Source organism: Alternaria ethzedia (assembly GCF_023757985.1).
Source record: "Alternaria ethzedia strain BMP 0044 chromosome Unknown scaffold_5, whole genome shotgun sequence".
In the NCBI taxonomy this organism is placed as follows: domain Eukaryota; kingdom Fungi; phylum Ascomycota; class Dothideomycetes; order Pleosporales; family Pleosporaceae; genus Alternaria; species Alternaria ethzedia.
The window spans coordinates 1442953-1459255 of record NW_026056198.1 but is presented as its reverse complement, the minus strand read 5'-3'; the positions used below and the strand labels follow the sequence as shown (position 1 = coordinate 1459255).

Here is a 16303-nt window from a genome sequence, read left to right as displayed (position 1 = left end):
GTGGATGTTTTGCTTCAAAATGAGTTTAGAATACCCCTTTGTAGTTTGCGTTGGTTTGATGGAGAATTTGGACCAGAGAGGCGGAAGTATACAGATACGACATTATGACATAGAAAGCCTTGTGGATTGAAGAATCTTACTAGTAACATGTCCGAAATTCTTGAAGTGTTGAAGATTGCCTGTATGTGCTATGATAGTGAGAAAGAAGGACAAAAGCGCGCATCCCAGCTGCATTGACGGTCCTCCTGTTAGATCCCCAGACTTCAGCTATTGCCGGTTCCATCACGGTGAATTGATTCAACAGACTTCAATAAGAACACATTGTCAAAACTCCTGATTCCAATGGGGACCTATAATACAGCAAGCAAAACTAGCAGTCCCTGGCCATACGAGCTTTCCATCGTCCTGCCAAGTCAACGGTCAAGATGATATCCTGATACAATGCTTTTACGGTTCGTCCCATGCTTTCTATGCTTGTGCCCAACGATCGGGAATAGATGATAAGGAAATGAACACGGGTAATCGCAAATAGAGGTTGTGAGAAATGTTGTTGTCGCCGCAGTCAAGGGCCAACCTCAACGTAGGGGGAATCGGTCGAATATTGTAAAGGGTGCGTCTGGGAAGATATGTTTATGCGGAGAATCGGCGCATGACCTTGGCGATGACTGAGAGCTGTTAGATTGATACTGAACCAGGATGTTCCGGTGTACATACCGTGAAGAGCGACAACGCTGAAGATGAAGACAACGGACAAGGTCATGACCACGACGGGGTCGACCTTCAGACCGGGGGACTCATCGGTGTATAGCCCTGGAAAATGATGTTAGCCAAAGTCCCACAACTGCATCTCTGACAACCGCCGCAGCCCAAATCCGCTGCTATTATGGCTGAGTAGCTCATTCCACTACACGTCCTCCTCCTCTCGTTCTCTACCCATGTCGGGGTGCACTTACTCAGCATAGTGCTTGAGCTACCGCCAGCGCCGGCCGCCCTTGTGCTGCTTGGTCGCAGGTTCGCGGTCTTCTCGGCGCGGTCAGCCGCAGCTTTCCTGCGCATAACGGTCGCGGGGCCACCTGGGGGCTTTGGTGACGCAGGACGCGCGGTTGTTGAGCCGGTAGAGCCCGTGGCGGGGGAGGTAGCGCGTGCAGCAGACTATCGGCCATGTTAGCAATGATCTTGGTGTTCTGAGGTTTGGCTTGTGCGTGAGGGTATTGTCGCGGGGCTTCTTGGATGGATCGAGAAACCCTGACGTCTGAACGGATAGCAGACAGCTCGAGGAGTGACAGCACGCGACACCAGTCCAATAGTCTCTGTGACATGTCCTCATGCTCTTGCTCTCCTGTCGCATGCTCCGGAACAACAGACAGGTGTCCTCGTGCGTCCAATGGCCGTCTCTAGCGCCACAGAAGGTGTTACTGACCATGATGTGTGTTTTTGACGGTGACCGGTGCGAGATGGACGGAGTGGTTGTGATGGAAGATGTTGTGGAAGCAGTTGGTGATAGTCGCTCGGCGGCTCTCAAAGGCCACGATTCTGGAGCTGGGGTTGCCGCGCCGCGCTAACCCTGACCTCGACTGCCTCGCTTAGAACGCCGCTAGCAAGGGTCACGTGTTAGCTCCTTCACCACAGCAGCGGTTTTCCCGAACAGGCAGGTACATAAACACATCGCTGGTATGAAGCTATTCACTGGAGACATCGCGCAAAGCATGTTCACCAAAAAGATGGTTCGTCCCAAGCCACTTTTCCCATTAGACCGTTTGATATACCAGGCCAGATAGCGTCCCAATATCATCAGCGTAGGACCTAGCCCACTTTCGATGATGTAGATGCCCTCGACCAGATCCGAAAGCTAGCAACCGGTAATAGCAAGTCATCCTTAAGCAAACTCCCGCAAGCCCCGTAAACCGATGCCGACCCTTAACCTTGCCTAGCAAACACCCATGTAACCGCCCGTAAGAGGTATATTATCTTCAGCAGACCCAGAGATGTGGAACGTAGGCGAGCATGCTGCAAGTGCGCCGCCAAACCCACAGGAAATATTCGCCGACCACCAATTGACCGGCTCCACCCATGGTTGTATCTGAAAGACCGACACAGTATGCCCGAGACACCTGAAATGCAGTAACTCCGGAGGTGCATCCTATCTCCCTAATCAAAACTCCGTTTTCTAACCCCAAACAGACGCCTGGACTCCCTGGGTGGGGGTGTTGCTCCAGGGTCCGTTGTTCCAAATACCAACGCCCTTGTCAGTGACAGTAGAAGAAGGGTTCATAGAAGCAGATGTCGTCATGTTGTTCTGCTCGCTCGCGTTGTACGAGTTGTAGCCGAGAGGCGACGGCAGCGGTGAGTTTGCGCGCTTGCCCAGGGCGGCACCACCTGGCTGCTGCAGGTTCTGGTTCTGGGGACGAGTGCCAATGGGGGCGACACCAGAGCCGTTGGCCTTCTGACCGGGCACGGGAGGAGAGCCTCCGGGCGACGAGTTGGAAGTGCGGTTCGCCTGCTGCGCATCGAAGAGGTTGAACGCGGGGTTCTGAGTACCGGACGGCGAAGAGGTGCTGTTGGCACGAGCATCCTGAGCACCACCAGTAACGTCCTTGTCGCGGGGAGGCATCTGGACGGAGCCCTCGCCGGACTGGGCCTGCATGCCGAAGGGGTCAAAGGCGAGCGGAGAGGGGCCACGGCCGGCAGCAGAAGTCTGAACGCGGACATCCTGGCTCGAGGTGGGGTTGCTGTTGTACAGGGTGGAGGTCTCGCCATACAAAGCACGGTGCTGGCGAGCGATGAGTTCGCGGCGCTCATCTTCATTCATGGCATTGGGGCTCATGGAGCGGTCCGACTTGGAGCCTGAGCCTGAAACGTCTGTATTACCCTAGTCAACCAACTGTCCTGCCTATTGTTGCCCAGATTCCGAGTCCTTACTTCTGTGGTATTGCTGCTCCTGATGATAGTTGCGCAGCTCACGCTCACGCTGAGCCGCCATCCGTCGCTTCGCCTGTGCCATCTGGTCTGCGTCGTTGGGTCGGGGCGCATAGCCGCGCTGGTTCTGGTAGAAGCCCTGGACGTTGGTCGCCGAGTGGGAGCGGGAGCCGTCGTACTCGCTGACCGAGTGGTGGCGCTGGGGGCCGCCCATGCGCTGCTGCTCTGTGTCACATGTCAGTGGTGTGGAGGGGCATGCGTGGGCAGAAGTGTGTACCGAAGTCGGGGTATGGGCGGGGCGCGCCTCCCATCATGGGCATCGACTCGCGGCGGTTGGCGCCCATGGGGGTGGGAGGGAAGCCGGGGCCGAGGGGCTTGCCGCTCTTGCTGAGGTTCTCAATGGCGCGGTCGACCTCTGTGGTAACTGGTCAGCACTCGCCTCGCCAATGGTTGCGACGGGGCCTGTCACTGCCATGTCGGGTCGCATTGGCTCTGACAGACCCCACCGCCGGAACTACGTACCCTCAAACTGCGAAGCAAAGGCATTGGCGACCTCGCTGTTGACCGTGGAGCTTGTGCCTACATCCATGTGAATCGCTGCACCTGCGCCGTTGAATCCCATGTGGCCGGTACCTGAGCGCGAGGGCGGTTGGGGCTGCTCCCATGACTGCTGGCGGCCGGGAGCGGGTGTGTTCCACGACGCGTCGTTGTAGTAGGACATGGCGGGCAAGAGGCAGTCCGGTGGCTTCGTGGGAGTCGGGGTAGTTGCGCAACGCCAAAGGGCTCGTGGGCGGGACTAGTCTAGATATTCTGAGTACACTGGTCAGTACGGTTGTTCTGGTCCAGCAATGGCACGCAGCAATTGGCGACTGAGGTTCGGCAACAAGAGGTTCGGCGGTCGGCGGCAGCCCGTGTTGACGATATGGGGGCGGGAAATGAGGTCGAGGCGGGCAGCGGAAAATTTTGGTGGAGAGCGGAGATGTTTTGGACGACAGGGTCGTGCCGCGTACCGAAGAAAGTGAACCGTGAACTCACCTTCACCGCGAAAAAGGAGCGACAGCTGTTCACCGGGCAGGCAGCAAGTGAGGCACCAGGAAAAGCACAACTGAGAGCGGGTAGGGGTCAGGGAGGGACTTCGGGAGATATCGCGGGAATGTGAGGACATGGCGAAAGGGGATGCTGGATTCCTCGCGCTAAGCAGGCCGAGCAACGACCTATCCACTTAATTCATCTCCGCTTCGACGACACGGGCCTCACCAGCTGCATGCAATTAGTTCGACATGCCTTCCATCCCGTCCTGGTCCAACCGCGTACTTCGTATGACGGACGCCGCAGCCTCGCGTTGGTGGCTGCCGTTGTCCTGGAAGCCCAACTCTACGGCTCTTCAGCAGTCGGCGAAGTGGAAGAGCTGGCGGATGACGTCCGAGAGGGGCAGCTGCATGTCGTCGTCGAGGACTGCGGGATATGCAGTGCGAGCAGCGGGCGCGTTTAGCGAACCTGCAACCGTCGTTCGGGCTCTCACCACCCTATCTGTCGTCGGCTATTCGCAACAAAGCCCCGCGCGTCTCCTTTACACGTGGACCCTACCGGTCTGGCTTTGTCACGGCCCTGACATACACCGACTCAGGGTCTGCGTCCTCCCATAGACATCTACAGCTGCGTTGTAGCCGTCATCTGCGAACCTCGCGTTCGCAGTGCCCCGCCAGTGCGCCCGCGAGTGCAGCAATCCATGGCTGCCAGGCCGACGCATGCCACGCCGTGCTGCCAGCATGATCACTGCCCTCCACCATCACGCACCATGTGGAAGCGCTTGGGCTGTGATGCGGGGCAATCGGACGAGCAATGTGGGCTGCCTCCAATAAGCACCCACCAAAGACAGACAATCGTGAAAATATCGACTTGTGGCTTGCTTCTCCATCAGAGCACATGCACATCCACCAGAGAGATGATACTCCTACCATCGGTGTGGTTGTCGCCTGAGTCCGTTTGGCTCAGAGAAGACCAAGATGGCCAGCGTCGGTGCCGGCCTTGTTTCCAGATGAGGTTTAACAAAGTCAAGATAGCAACGCCATGCACGCCGAGCTTCGCATGCTGATATGCGACGTCAGTAGCCATCCACAATGTGGGGGGTCGGAATGCGCTGCCGAGTCTCCAGATACACAGGTCTTTATACAAAGCCCGGCGATGCTCGAAAACACCTCACTGTATGCGCAATAACAAAATGGCACGTGCGTGAACCGACCAACACAGACAAGGGTACAACCCATTCGGCTAGGCCTGCGCTCCCGCATACCCCAGCTTCTGTAGTTCGCCAACTTCGCCTACACTCCGCCGTTGCGCTATAGCCTCCAAAAGTAAGCCTTGCACACGTCATCCTGAGGAATGTATTCTCCTTTCGCCTATCCGCTCAGTCACCCTGTCCATTCCATTCCATCGTCATCACACATTTCGAGTCATCAGCATCCAACGCTCTTTCCCCTTTCATTTCTTGACATCACGCGCCTGCCACCGATCATGAGTCTAGGCATCACTCAAGCCATCAGCCACACCTCCGACATGACCACTCATCTTCCCTTGCAACATATACGCCCGATAAGCCCGTCACACATGATGAAGCGCAACGCCCACCTCACGCATGAATATGAGACACCGCCCTTGGAAAGGAGGCGAATTCATGGATCCCTTATTAGCAGCGAATTCACCCTTCGATGGACGGGCGCTGTTTGCCTTTACAGTCGGACGTGAAATGTCACAACGGTGGCTCTACAGTGTGAATGACTCCATCGATATGGCTACGAAAATGGGCCTCGCCTTGTGCGCGAGCGTACTGCATCGATCTCCTCCTACGACTGTTTCCAATCCTCAGATCACGAAGACCCACGAAGTATCAACAGGCACCTCTCCCGAACGTACAAGAAGACATGCCCGCGACACCAGCACAGCTCATCAACCTCCCGACTGAGCTTATCCTCGATATCGCAGACATTCTTCCGCATGATGCGAGAGTCGCCCTCGGGCTCACACAACGACGACTGAACAGCATAGTACGGCTTAATCTGCAACGATGGCAGGCTCCACGCCCAGGATGTGTACAGCGCGCCATTCAACGTCATCTAGCTCCACCGTCTTCGAAACCCACCCATCGATACTGTATCTTTTGTAGGGTTACATGCCCTATCGGTAGTTTTAAGTCATCGCTCAGTCCAGCCTGTCTGCCCATGACGAGAGTCAACGTACCGCACGACGTTGTCGAACTACCACCAAACGTCTGCTTCTGCCATGTTGCAAGGTTGACAAGGCATATCGAAACCGGGGGTGATACCGGACTTCCGGCAAAAAATGAATGGGTCAGTCGTAGGGTCAAGATATGCCTGCACTGTGGAGGGACTGGTCGGGATTCCAATTGCAATTTCGATTGCCAAACCTGTCTGACTGGGGAGGCAACGACGTACACTCGATATCATACGAAGTTCGCGAGGATTCCAACCTTCGTCTTCTGGAGAGAGGCTCCCAGACCAGGGGAGCAGGGAGTTGGTCAACTTTGGGTTCGGGAAACTCACAAGGATGCGATCGACACTGTGTCAGTCATCAACTTTCCCGTACTGCCGGAGTCAGTCCAGAAGATGAAGGACTAGGCTTGGCGTTGAGCTTCAATCGCAATCCAACCAGTCTTGAAAGCTACACTTCGTATGCGAGCTGGTCTCGCGGTTCGCGCCGGTTTTATTCATACTCTTTAATTCATAAGTCATTTAGAACCCCGTCTTCTCATCAAACATATAATCGTCCCTTCGCCCAAGGTCAGCCTTTTCCACATCCCCCTCACCACTCCTGTCGTCCGTCCCCAACTCCTGCCCCCAACTTCTCACACTGCACAGCGCCCACCACTGCGCACCCATCAGACTCAATCCCAGCCCCGCAATCGCAAACTTGACCACAATAAAAGTCATCGAGCATTTCTCCAACCACTCGTCGTCCCAACCGAACCCCGCATCGATATCGCGACACAACAACGACCCATCAACGGCATAGCTCGGAATGACCGGATTGAGTAACCGGAAGTCGAAGGGTAGAATCAGGTTTACGAGCGCGATGGTGACGAAGGAGAGGGTGATGGCGTGGACGATGGTGTAAGCTGACACTAGGCGCGGTGACAACTGGAAACAGGGCGTTAGCACATTCCCGCCTTGTCTTACTAATTGTCTTGCACATGTCTTGGATGTTGCTTTCCTCCGCACGAACCCGGACCCATCCAAGACCCGGCAGTCGCACGAATCGCGGGGATGAAGAAAGTGGCTTGCGTGCTTACCCGTATAGCGCCCACGAGGCCTAATATGCTTGCGCTGCCGGCGATGGCATTGTATGTGATGGAGAAGACGGCGCGGTTGGGATCTGAGCCCGGTAGGAGGAAGGAGAGGGCGAGGAGCGTGTGGGTGCAGAGTGTGAGGGAGGGGAGCACGACGGCTAGGAATCTGTGGGAGCGAAGTCAGTATTTGCTGCATGGCGCATGCTTCGCGCGTGAGCGAACATACCTCATCTGCTTTTGCTCGACCGATAGTGCCATGTTTCCCGTTCGGTCCAGGCCAGGGAAGTGAGGATGGGATTCAGGTATGACGATGTGGATGTAGACGTCGATGCGGATGCGCCTTCGCTCAAGACCCCAAGTAACAATGCGCTGCGCAGCGTTGCGTTTCGTTTCGTTCCGGCGTGATGCGCGTTAAACCTCCGTATAAAAAGCAGATTCAAATCAAATACGTCAGACAGACTCCGGGGGGTGGGTATCAAACAGCAGATCAGTACCGGCGCGTCGGAATTCAGGATCAGGAAGGAGGCAGAAGCAAAAGCGAAGGATCCGGCACAAAGCTTTCTTGTATGTATCTCGTAGTCTTGTCGCGGGGAACTAGCTAGCAGGTAGCTAGTAAGTAGTACAATCGTAATCGCAATAATCGCAAGCCGGTTGCCGGAAGAGTAGTCAAAGTCAAGAGGAGAAAACGTGGTGGTCGCGTGCAGTAGTTCAAGTAAAGTAAATAGCCAACGACCCTCGGAAGCTTGATGTCAGTTTTGCCTGAGTTGGCCGATAGAAAGAGCCCTCTGGATTGTTAATCGGTCCTGCGTTTCGGTGTTCCGATGTGACAGATTTAACTTTGTCGTGACCTGGTACATAGGGTAGGAGCTTTTTTTTCGGACTAGCTCCGGGATCCGCGGATGCAGGATGCAGGATGAGGTGCTGCCCTGCGATGTGCGGCGGACGACTCGGAGTGATGTCACGGGTTGAGGATCTTTCTGGTCTGGGTCGCTATAATGCGCACGCGCGTTTTAATTACTTCGTGAAACTGATGCGCACGCTGAGTAGCTTTCACGCAACCTTCTACTTCACGTCCACGCGCAGATTTCACCTCTGAAGTTCAGATACGCCATCAACAACACGCATCACGCAAACAGGTCTAGCCCTAGTCCCCCCAGCGCTTGCCATGTGTGGTGTATGTGCCAATGCCAATGCGGATCATGCGGCAAGCGGTTGTTCCAGTGGAGCACCTTCCGGAGCTTAGCGGAAACAAGAACCTCGAAGACCTAGAATCGCAAGCGCGTCATTCCGTGCCTCCAGGTCCAAACGTTATCTATGTTCTTTCTTGGATATGCCGCGCTTGTACGGCTGTCGGCAGGTGTCTTTTGCCTAGGTATGCGATGCCCCGCAACTGAGGGCGTAGTGCATATTTCATGGCTGATGGAGTTTTCAGGATGGGATTGTTGCATGCCCATTCTCGCATGCCCATCACACATCTCCCGAGTCTCATTCTCGATAGAAAGACCCGGATGCCGACGCTTCCTTATTCCGTGACCAATCACCCCCATCCCCATCTCTCACCCTGGTCGCTCAGACAGAAGATCTTGATAAATGTGAAAACTAACGATGCCCTATCCCATGCACATCCAGCACAGCAAAGCCCATCACGATTCCACGCGCCTGCAGGGCTGGTACAACAGAACGGGTTCTAGACGTGGCTTGTACCGTGGTTAGGTGCATGATGTGCTTGGCGCGATGATGCAGTAGGGGCTAGAGCGAGTGTGACAGCTATGACAACAACCTGGCGTGCGGTGTGGTGGTATCGGATAGTCCGGCGTGGTTAGGTGTGCTTTGGTTTTGCCTGAAAGACGGCGAGGAGGGGGTGTGACGGTGCATTGACGTGTGTGTTGGAAGGACTGAGACCACCCGTTCGGAGCTTTGGTCAAGGGTCGCGACTCGGTTTTCGTTCATTGTCCCTCCTCGTCACGATAATCGACAGTGTGGTCTGGACTGTGGACGAGTGTTTTGACAGTATATTCATTTTCGCCACCTGGCGTTGCTATCTGGCTATCGGTGCAGTGCAACGCGCCGTGCCGTTTATCTATTTATTCATATCGTCATCCTCGTTCATCCACCACTCTCTCCAAGCACCATCCATCTATGCGAAGACGTAGCAAGGGATACCGTACTGCAACACACCATTAGCACTCATCCTACACCACAAAGATACACATTTAAACTTACGTTGGTAGGAGCGTTGAACTTCAAGTTCTTGTCCAGGCCCGAAATCTCCGCAATCTCGTTGTCCTTGAGATCGAAGCTGGTAACATCCAAGTTCTGCTGCAGACGGTTCGCGGAGTTCGACTTGGGGATAACGCTAAGACCGCGTTGTGTCGACCAGCGGAGGAGGACCTGCGCGGGAGTCTTGCCATGCGCATCAGCAATCTTCTTGATGACGGGGTGGTCAAAGAGGAGGGGTGTGTCAGCCGCGATCTTCATGTCGCACTCGATGAAGCTCTGGGGGCCAAAAGAAGAGTATGCGGTGACCTTGATGTCGTGCTGCTTGGCGAGCTCGATGAGGTAGGGCTGGACGTAGTAGGGGTGGTGCTCGATCTGGAGGGTGGCGGGCTTGGTCTTGCAGTAGGTGAACATGTCGAGGAGGAGGGCGCCCGAGTAGTTGCTCACACCGATGCTCTTGGCCAGGCCCTTGTTCTTGAGCTCCTCAAAGGCTTCCCATGTGCTTTGTAGGCTGGCATTGCTGTGCTCGATCTTGCTCTCGCCGTCGACGAACCAGCCCGGTGGGTAGCGCACCTTGGGGTCGACGTACTTGAGCGCGACGGGGAAGTGGATGATGTACAGGTCGAAGTAGTCGACGCCCCAGTCGGCCAGTTGCTTCTTGCAGATGGGCTCCACTTGCTCGCGCTCGTGGAATGTTTGCCACAGCTTGCTGACGATGAAGAGGTCTTCGCGCTTTACGAGGCCGTCCTTGATGGCGCGGGCTACACCTTGACCGCACTCGACTTCGTTGCCGTAGTCTGTAGATTGGATTGTCAGCTGTGATCATGCGCGGCGCGGTTCCGAGGGAGGGCGCTAGCATTCCGACGCAATGTAACCTTGCAGAGGATGCAGAAGCCACCGGTAAATCGGAGGGAAAACCCCGTTTGCGATTGCCGATAGATCTCTGCTCTTTACGGTTTACGGGCCGATGGAGCGTTTCGTAGTGATTGAGATTGCTTCCCCAGACCTCCGCCAACTGCGGCTCTGGGGATGAGGAGAGGGGATGAACGTACCGCAGGCACCGTCGAACAATCTGTATCCAGCCTTGATGGCGTTGTAAACAGTGTCGGCGCAGGTAGCATTGTCGACCTTCCACAGTCCAAAGCCAACCTGGGGCATCTTGTTGCCATCGTTGAGCGTAACGTAGGGAGTGTTGACAGCCATGGTAGCGAAGAAGTTGCGATGCGCAAAGCTATTCTTTTGTAGTAACGTAGGAGGTGAACGTCCAAAGCAAGGTCTTGTCGAACGAGTAAAAGAGGAAGAAGCAAGAGGTATGCAAGTAGTAGCAACGGCAGAAGAACAGGCGGCACGCAGCGTATTAATACTGCTAGCACGGCAATTGAAGCGCCCAGCAATCATGTCCCTGGGGGTAGTATATACGTGTATTTTGCAGACGGAATAACAGATTTTGGCGCCAGGTACAACAGCCTGCCGTCTATATACGCCGTGTCAGAGGCTAGCACCACCATATGACCCTGCGTCTTCAACCGGACGACTGGGCTGCCATGGCCGTGTCTGCGCCTTTACCCTGATGGGTTATAGTTCCGCCTGCCTATTTATCCTTGTTGCGCCGCATGCCTGTGGCGGATGCTGAGCGTGTTGGTCGGCCTTGGTGTTTGGCGTCGCCTGCAAAATACTACTGCAATGTCACTTCCTTCCTTCCTCCTGTCCGGCAATTCTCAATACATGGGTAAATAGCGGCTCGTCTCAACAATGCTCAATCAGAAACTTCTGCGTCCTGAAACTGCATGCGAGCGCTGTAACGCTGGCAAAAGAGCGCAGCTGCAATCACGATCACCACAGTGACGATAGTGGGGTACCATGTGCCCCTCCCTACCCACAATTTGGCCTGCCACCACGCGGTCGACGGGTAAAGTAGCTATTAGTCTCGACAGCTCGAGGCACCGGATAATTAGTACGCGCCATGGTCGTGATTTACCGTTCGTCCATGGCATTGGATAAGCGATGAGCCGGCGTGGGATTTCTTTTTGTGCTGTTCGCATGCCGTGGTGGGGCGATGAAACGTTTGAGGCTCTTCGGACATGCGATATGACGGCGTGATTGTTGCAATAGCCGGGAGTGAAGCGGCATTACAGCACGTCAGCGACAAAACACAAACTGAATGGAGAATAAGTCATTAAGAAACTACGAGCAAAAGCTTCGTTGATTGACGCTAACATCAATAACACTATGCAGTACCCATATCAAAGACATCATGCCCATTGGGAGCGCAGTCGTACACGAATATCATTCCACCCATTCCCAAGCGCCAAGCCATCACCGATGAGTGAAGTTCATTCCCGCGATCATCCCCAGACCCCGGCTTACTTCCGCGAACTCGCCATCTCTCCGAACCGACCTCGTTGCTGTGTGGTGTCATAGGCTTGCAGCACCCTAGCTTGCGATTCGTCCGTTTGAGAGAACGCATAACCACGCTGTTTGCGCATGCGCTGCACTTGTCGGACTTTTCGGATTGCTTTTTGGAATTGCTCCATGCTATTAGAGAGTCAGTCAGCTGTTCCTAGCAAGGGTAAGGATAGGTAACATACCGTGGCCGATAATCCTGGATGTTGTACTTCTGAATTTCCTGGACGTGATGGTAGCTCTGCGGGAAGTACATCCTCTTGGCATACTTCCATGCAAAGTCTCGGATGAGACAGAGTGGCGGCAATACCAAGACCATTGCCCAGAACCGCGGGTCGGGGAATAAGCGCTCGATGACACCAACGTACTCGGTGGAGATGTTAACCTTGGGAGCTACAACGGCGTAGATGGGCATCAAGATGAACCATAGCAGCATGGAGCCTGGGATGGCTATTACTGTGTACTTCGTCCAGATGTTGGTAATGAGAGAGGCTTTGAGAAGAACAGTCGCAAGGTTGGCTGTGTAGGAGGCAGTTCCCCAGACCCAATGGCCTGCGTTTCGGCCATCCCATTGCGGCCAGTCCCACAGAATGAATGCTTGAGCGCCGAAGTAGAGGATTAGCGAGTGGTAGAAACCGTTTCCGACCCATGACCAGAAAGAGTGCATCCTAAAGAACACGCCAGACTGACTGAGTCGGTAGAGTTGCGGATACCTGTCCAAAAGCCTTGCGCTTACGAACTGATCGAAAATACCCAGGACGAAAGGCGGTGCGGCCGTGAAGAACACGTTGTACATGGTCAGTGTCCACGATTCATAGATAATCTGGCCGGAGAAACCGTTCTGGAAAGCGTACCAAAACTGCGTCATGAACATGGCAATGTTCTTGTAGAAGGAGTACAGGATGACCTTGCTAACACGCTGGTAGCTCCACGCTCCATGGACAAGAAGAAGCTTACGCAGGTAGCGGAACTGGCCAATCGCGATATCCGCGCTGCGAGCTGCCTGCAATCCCTCCATACCGCTGATACCAACACCAACGTGAGCAGCTTGGATCATGGAGACATCGTTCGCACCGTCGCCGATGGCTAAGAGGATAGCCTTGAGATGGCGTTTGACAAGCTTGACAACAAGGGCCTTCTGGAGAGGGGAGACACGGCAACAGATGACAGCCTTGCACCTGACAGCGAGATCCAGGAACTCCTTCTCAAGGTCGCGTTCAAGAGCGTAAGTGAGCGACTTGCCGTCGATGACTAGAGCGAGGACGTCCATTTCTGCACCGCCTTGGCTCTGGCTTGTGACTGCTTGGTACTTCTTGCGAATGTTGTCTCGTGTGTCTTCCTTGTTTTCCTCGTTGATGATGAGCAGACTCATGTCTTCACTAATCAGCTTGCAGCTCATGCCAATGTTGATAGCGGTTTCTTGACGATCTCCAGTGAGAACCCAGACCTTGATACCGGCTGATTGCAGAGTAGCGATAGTGTCTGGCACGCCCTCCTGCAGCTTGTCTTCGATAGCAGTCGCGCCAAGTAGAGTCATGTCACGCTCAATAAGCTCAGCGGCCTTGTCTAGCTCTTCGGCACGGTTTCCGCTGACTGTGGTTTGCGCAGTGTTGAAGATCGTCCACCATTCCTGGAACTCGTTCTCTGGAATTTCTCGCATAGCAAGACACAGCGTGCGCAGTCCCTCGGAAGCGTATTCCTCAAGATGCGTCAACGTCGTTTCCACATGGGGGTTGTCCTTGCTAAGTCTCTCCAGAATGACGGTGTCGGCACCCTTGGTATAACATACGATCTTGCCTTCGGGAGTGCGGAAGATAGTCGACATCCTCTTCCGGGTGGAGTTGAATTCGCAAACGGCCAAGAGCTCGTATTCCAGCTCGCGACCGTCGACTTCGATAATGACGGCGCGCGGCTTTCGTGCGATGAATTTGTAACCAAGAGTCACCGCACCTTCAACCAAAGCACCCTCATCAGGAGACGCAGCTTGGTATTTGATAGCCGCCTTTTCACCCTTTCGCTCGGGAATGACTGTGTGGCAAGTTGAAAGTAGAGTGAGGAACTGGTCAATGATATACTTGTTGTGGTGCGTTTTGCGATTTTGCTCGAGCTGCTTGAAGTCGTGAATACCAACCTCAACGCCGTCCTCGATCGTAGCACGTCTGTCCTCTGGAACCTCATCGGCATACTGAATACCAGCAATTGTGGACTGCTTGAACTCCATCACATTGCAGGTCAGAGTACCCGTCTTATCTGAAAAGATGTATTCAATCTGACCCAGTTCCTCGACCAGTGACGAAGTTCGACATTTCGCAGGTGTATCCGTTGGTTCGTAGTAAATGTCCAGGTCGGAATCGATCAGACTGCCAGTATAGTACTTGACGATCTCGATTGTCACGAAAAGTGAGATGGGTACCAGGTTGGAGTATAACACCCAATATGTCAGAAGGTCTCGGAAGAACTGCTTGGCGCCGTTGAAAGTCTCAAGCCTAAGGTACTCGAGGCTGTCTCTTTGCGTGGATTGGATAATGACGTCGCCTATTGAGCTGATAATACTTAGGATTATGAGAATGACGACAAGCATGAGAATCTGCTTGTTGACCATCCTCTCCACTGCAGTAGTCTTGATAGGTGTAGCGGTCGCATTCCTCATCAGCTTGGTTTCGTGTCCAGTGAAGACAACAACGCCGTGTATCCAAGGGGTGTTTCGCAATGTAGCTCCACGTAACAATAGCTGATCGGGTTGAAGTGGTAGTTCCTTCTCTCCGCCACCTGCTGCGATAGTCAAGGTTGCTTCATACGTGTATAGACTACTGTTCGGCTGTTCCGATCGAATACGGCCTCCCAGTCGCGCTAGCTCAGCAGGACTGACGTAGTCAGCTGTCTCCGGAATAGCTTGCTTGATCTTGAGATTCGTCTCTCCGTCCAAGTTGGCCGTTTCGATGTAGCACAGACCCTCCGGCTCGGAAGAAGCGAGGAGGACCAGATCAGTTGGGAAAGGTGATTCAGATTCGACGCGCACAATGTCGCCTACTGCCACGTTGACCCATTTTGTGTCCACGAATGAGGAGCCTTTGAGAACTTGCGCCTTCGAGTTGTTGAGGTCCGAATCGGACTGTTTTCGCCGGTAGTCCTCAATGTATTCCTTGACCGCCGAGACCAATAGAACTATGCCGAGCGGGACAATTGTAGTGAATCGCGACGTGGGTGAGATACCGGGGATCTGTTGTAGGATGGCAGTGAACAAGAAGAAGAGGTTGGCGTATTTGGAGAACTGCTCGTAGAGGAATTTCGGGAGGAAAGTGACGACGTTGTATTTCGAGGTGGAGATGTGGTTGTCGACGTATTTGTTCGCGGCGTTGGCAGGCGGGTTGTTCAGGTGGATGATTCGGGGCCCCAGTGTGGATGGGTCTGGCGCACCCCGACCGAAGCCGAACTTGAACGTCCCCAGTCCCTTCTTTGTCTTTGACGACTGGCCATCGTCGCGTGCGCTTGCGGTCGCGCTGGGCTGCCGTTGGTGTGCTGCGTTCTCAGTCAATGGAAGGTCCATCTCAGAGTACTCGTTCCCCTGCCCGAACATGTTCTTGACTCTCCCCGTCAGACCACCTCCGAGACTCAGGATACTATTCCTGTTGTGCGCCTTCTTGGATGCCCCGCGCTGTATACCTGGTGAAGCCTGATCATACGCCCCTCCTGCAGCGTAGTAGCCCTGTGTCGAGGCATCGTCGTCGTGTGGTATATCTGCGTCCGAGTACCGTTGGTAGTTGTTCAGATCCGACGTTTGCGAGTAGGCCCTGTTATTGTTTGCTCCCCCCAGATAGGGCGAGGTACCCGTTGGTGCGCCAGGCCCGCCCGGCAGGCCTGCCGTCGCCCTCCCACCCCCAACAAAGTCATCGTAGGACACCGAGGGCCGGCCCTGGGGCGCCGCGTCGGAGCTGTCTATGTCGTACCGGTGGAGGAGGTCATGGTCGTTTGCGGGCGGTGGTGCGCCCGAGTAATATGTGGGTTGGTGGTCGTCAAAGTCGATCAGGTTCTCGCTGTGAGACGGTCCCCCCGGCGGCCGGCTGGCCATAGCGGCCGAATGTTGTGCTGGGCGTCTGTCTCCGAAGAGCGCGGCTTCTCTACCACTTCATGTACGGATCGCCGGTGTGTCGTCTGCGCTGCAGTGTGTGGGCGCGTCGCGGAGGTATACGGAGTACGGAGGTCTTGCGGAGCTTCCTCGTAAGCCGCCCTGGTAATAGTAGGTCACACAGCTTGGCCGGCGTTTCGGAGTTGAGTTTGTACGGGTTGCGCGCAATGTGTCGTGATCGCGTGTCTATCGTGGAAAAGCGAACGTCAACCTTTCACCGGCGCTGGCAATGGTCGCGGATTTGTTTGCAAGGTTTCGCTGCTTGCCTGTCGTCGAAAGATGGAGGCACGGACCCAAGTGCTGAGGCAGTGCCTACCCCGATCCTGGACAATCTGCTG

At 54.7% G+C, this 16303-nt stretch overlaps 5 protein-coding genes across 5 annotated transcripts; all 5 read right to left on the bottom strand.

Annotated features, from left to right (window-relative positions):
* Nucleotides 1–630: 630 nt before the first annotated feature.
* SBH1 (Arf guanine nucleotide exchange factor sbh1) lies at nucleotides 631–1056 on the bottom strand (the record flags this gene model as incomplete). Its single annotated transcript, XM_049374828.1, has 3 exons — nucleotides 631–665; nucleotides 715–810; nucleotides 954–1056. The coding sequence occupies 3 exons, from the start codon at nucleotides 1054–1056 to the stop codon at nucleotides 631–633; spliced, it is 234 nt and encodes a 77-aa protein (XP_049235819.1).
* Nucleotides 1057–2167: 1111 nt separating this feature from the next.
* Nucleotides 2168–3637, bottom strand: J4E87_003195 (uncharacterized protein; the record flags this gene model as incomplete). Its single annotated transcript, XM_049374827.1, has 4 exons — nucleotides 2168–2850; nucleotides 2920–3141; nucleotides 3194–3331; nucleotides 3439–3637. The coding sequence occupies 4 exons, from the start codon at nucleotides 3635–3637 to the stop codon at nucleotides 2168–2170; spliced, it is 1242 nt and encodes a 413-aa protein (XP_049235818.1).
* Nucleotides 3638–6665: 3028 nt separating this feature from the next.
* On the bottom strand, nucleotides 6666–7477 carry J4E87_003194 (uncharacterized protein; the record flags this gene model as incomplete). Its single annotated transcript, XM_049374826.1, has 3 exons — nucleotides 6666–7070; nucleotides 7223–7385; nucleotides 7446–7477. 3 exons carry the CDS (start codon nucleotides 7475–7477, stop codon nucleotides 6666–6668), a joined length of 600 nt encoding a protein of 199 aa, XP_049235817.1.
* Nucleotides 7478–9356: 1879 nt separating this feature from the next.
* Nucleotides 9357–10639, bottom strand: XYL1_1 (NAD(P)H-dependent D-xylose reductase (XR); the record flags this gene model as incomplete). The annotated part of the gene is made up of 3 exons (XM_049374825.1): nucleotides 9357–9386; nucleotides 9443–10233; nucleotides 10489–10639. 3 exons carry the CDS (start codon nucleotides 10637–10639, stop codon nucleotides 9357–9359), a joined length of 972 nt encoding a protein of 323 aa, XP_049235816.1.
* Nucleotides 10640–11799: 1160 nt separating this feature from the next.
* On the bottom strand, nucleotides 11800–15908 carry J4E87_003192 (uncharacterized protein; the record flags this gene model as incomplete). Its single annotated transcript, XM_049374824.1, has 2 exons — nucleotides 11800–11971; nucleotides 12025–15908. The coding sequence occupies 2 exons, from the start codon at nucleotides 15906–15908 to the stop codon at nucleotides 11800–11802; spliced, it is 4056 nt and encodes a 1351-aa protein (XP_049235815.1).
* Between the last annotated feature and the right edge of the window lie 395 nt (nucleotides 15909–16303).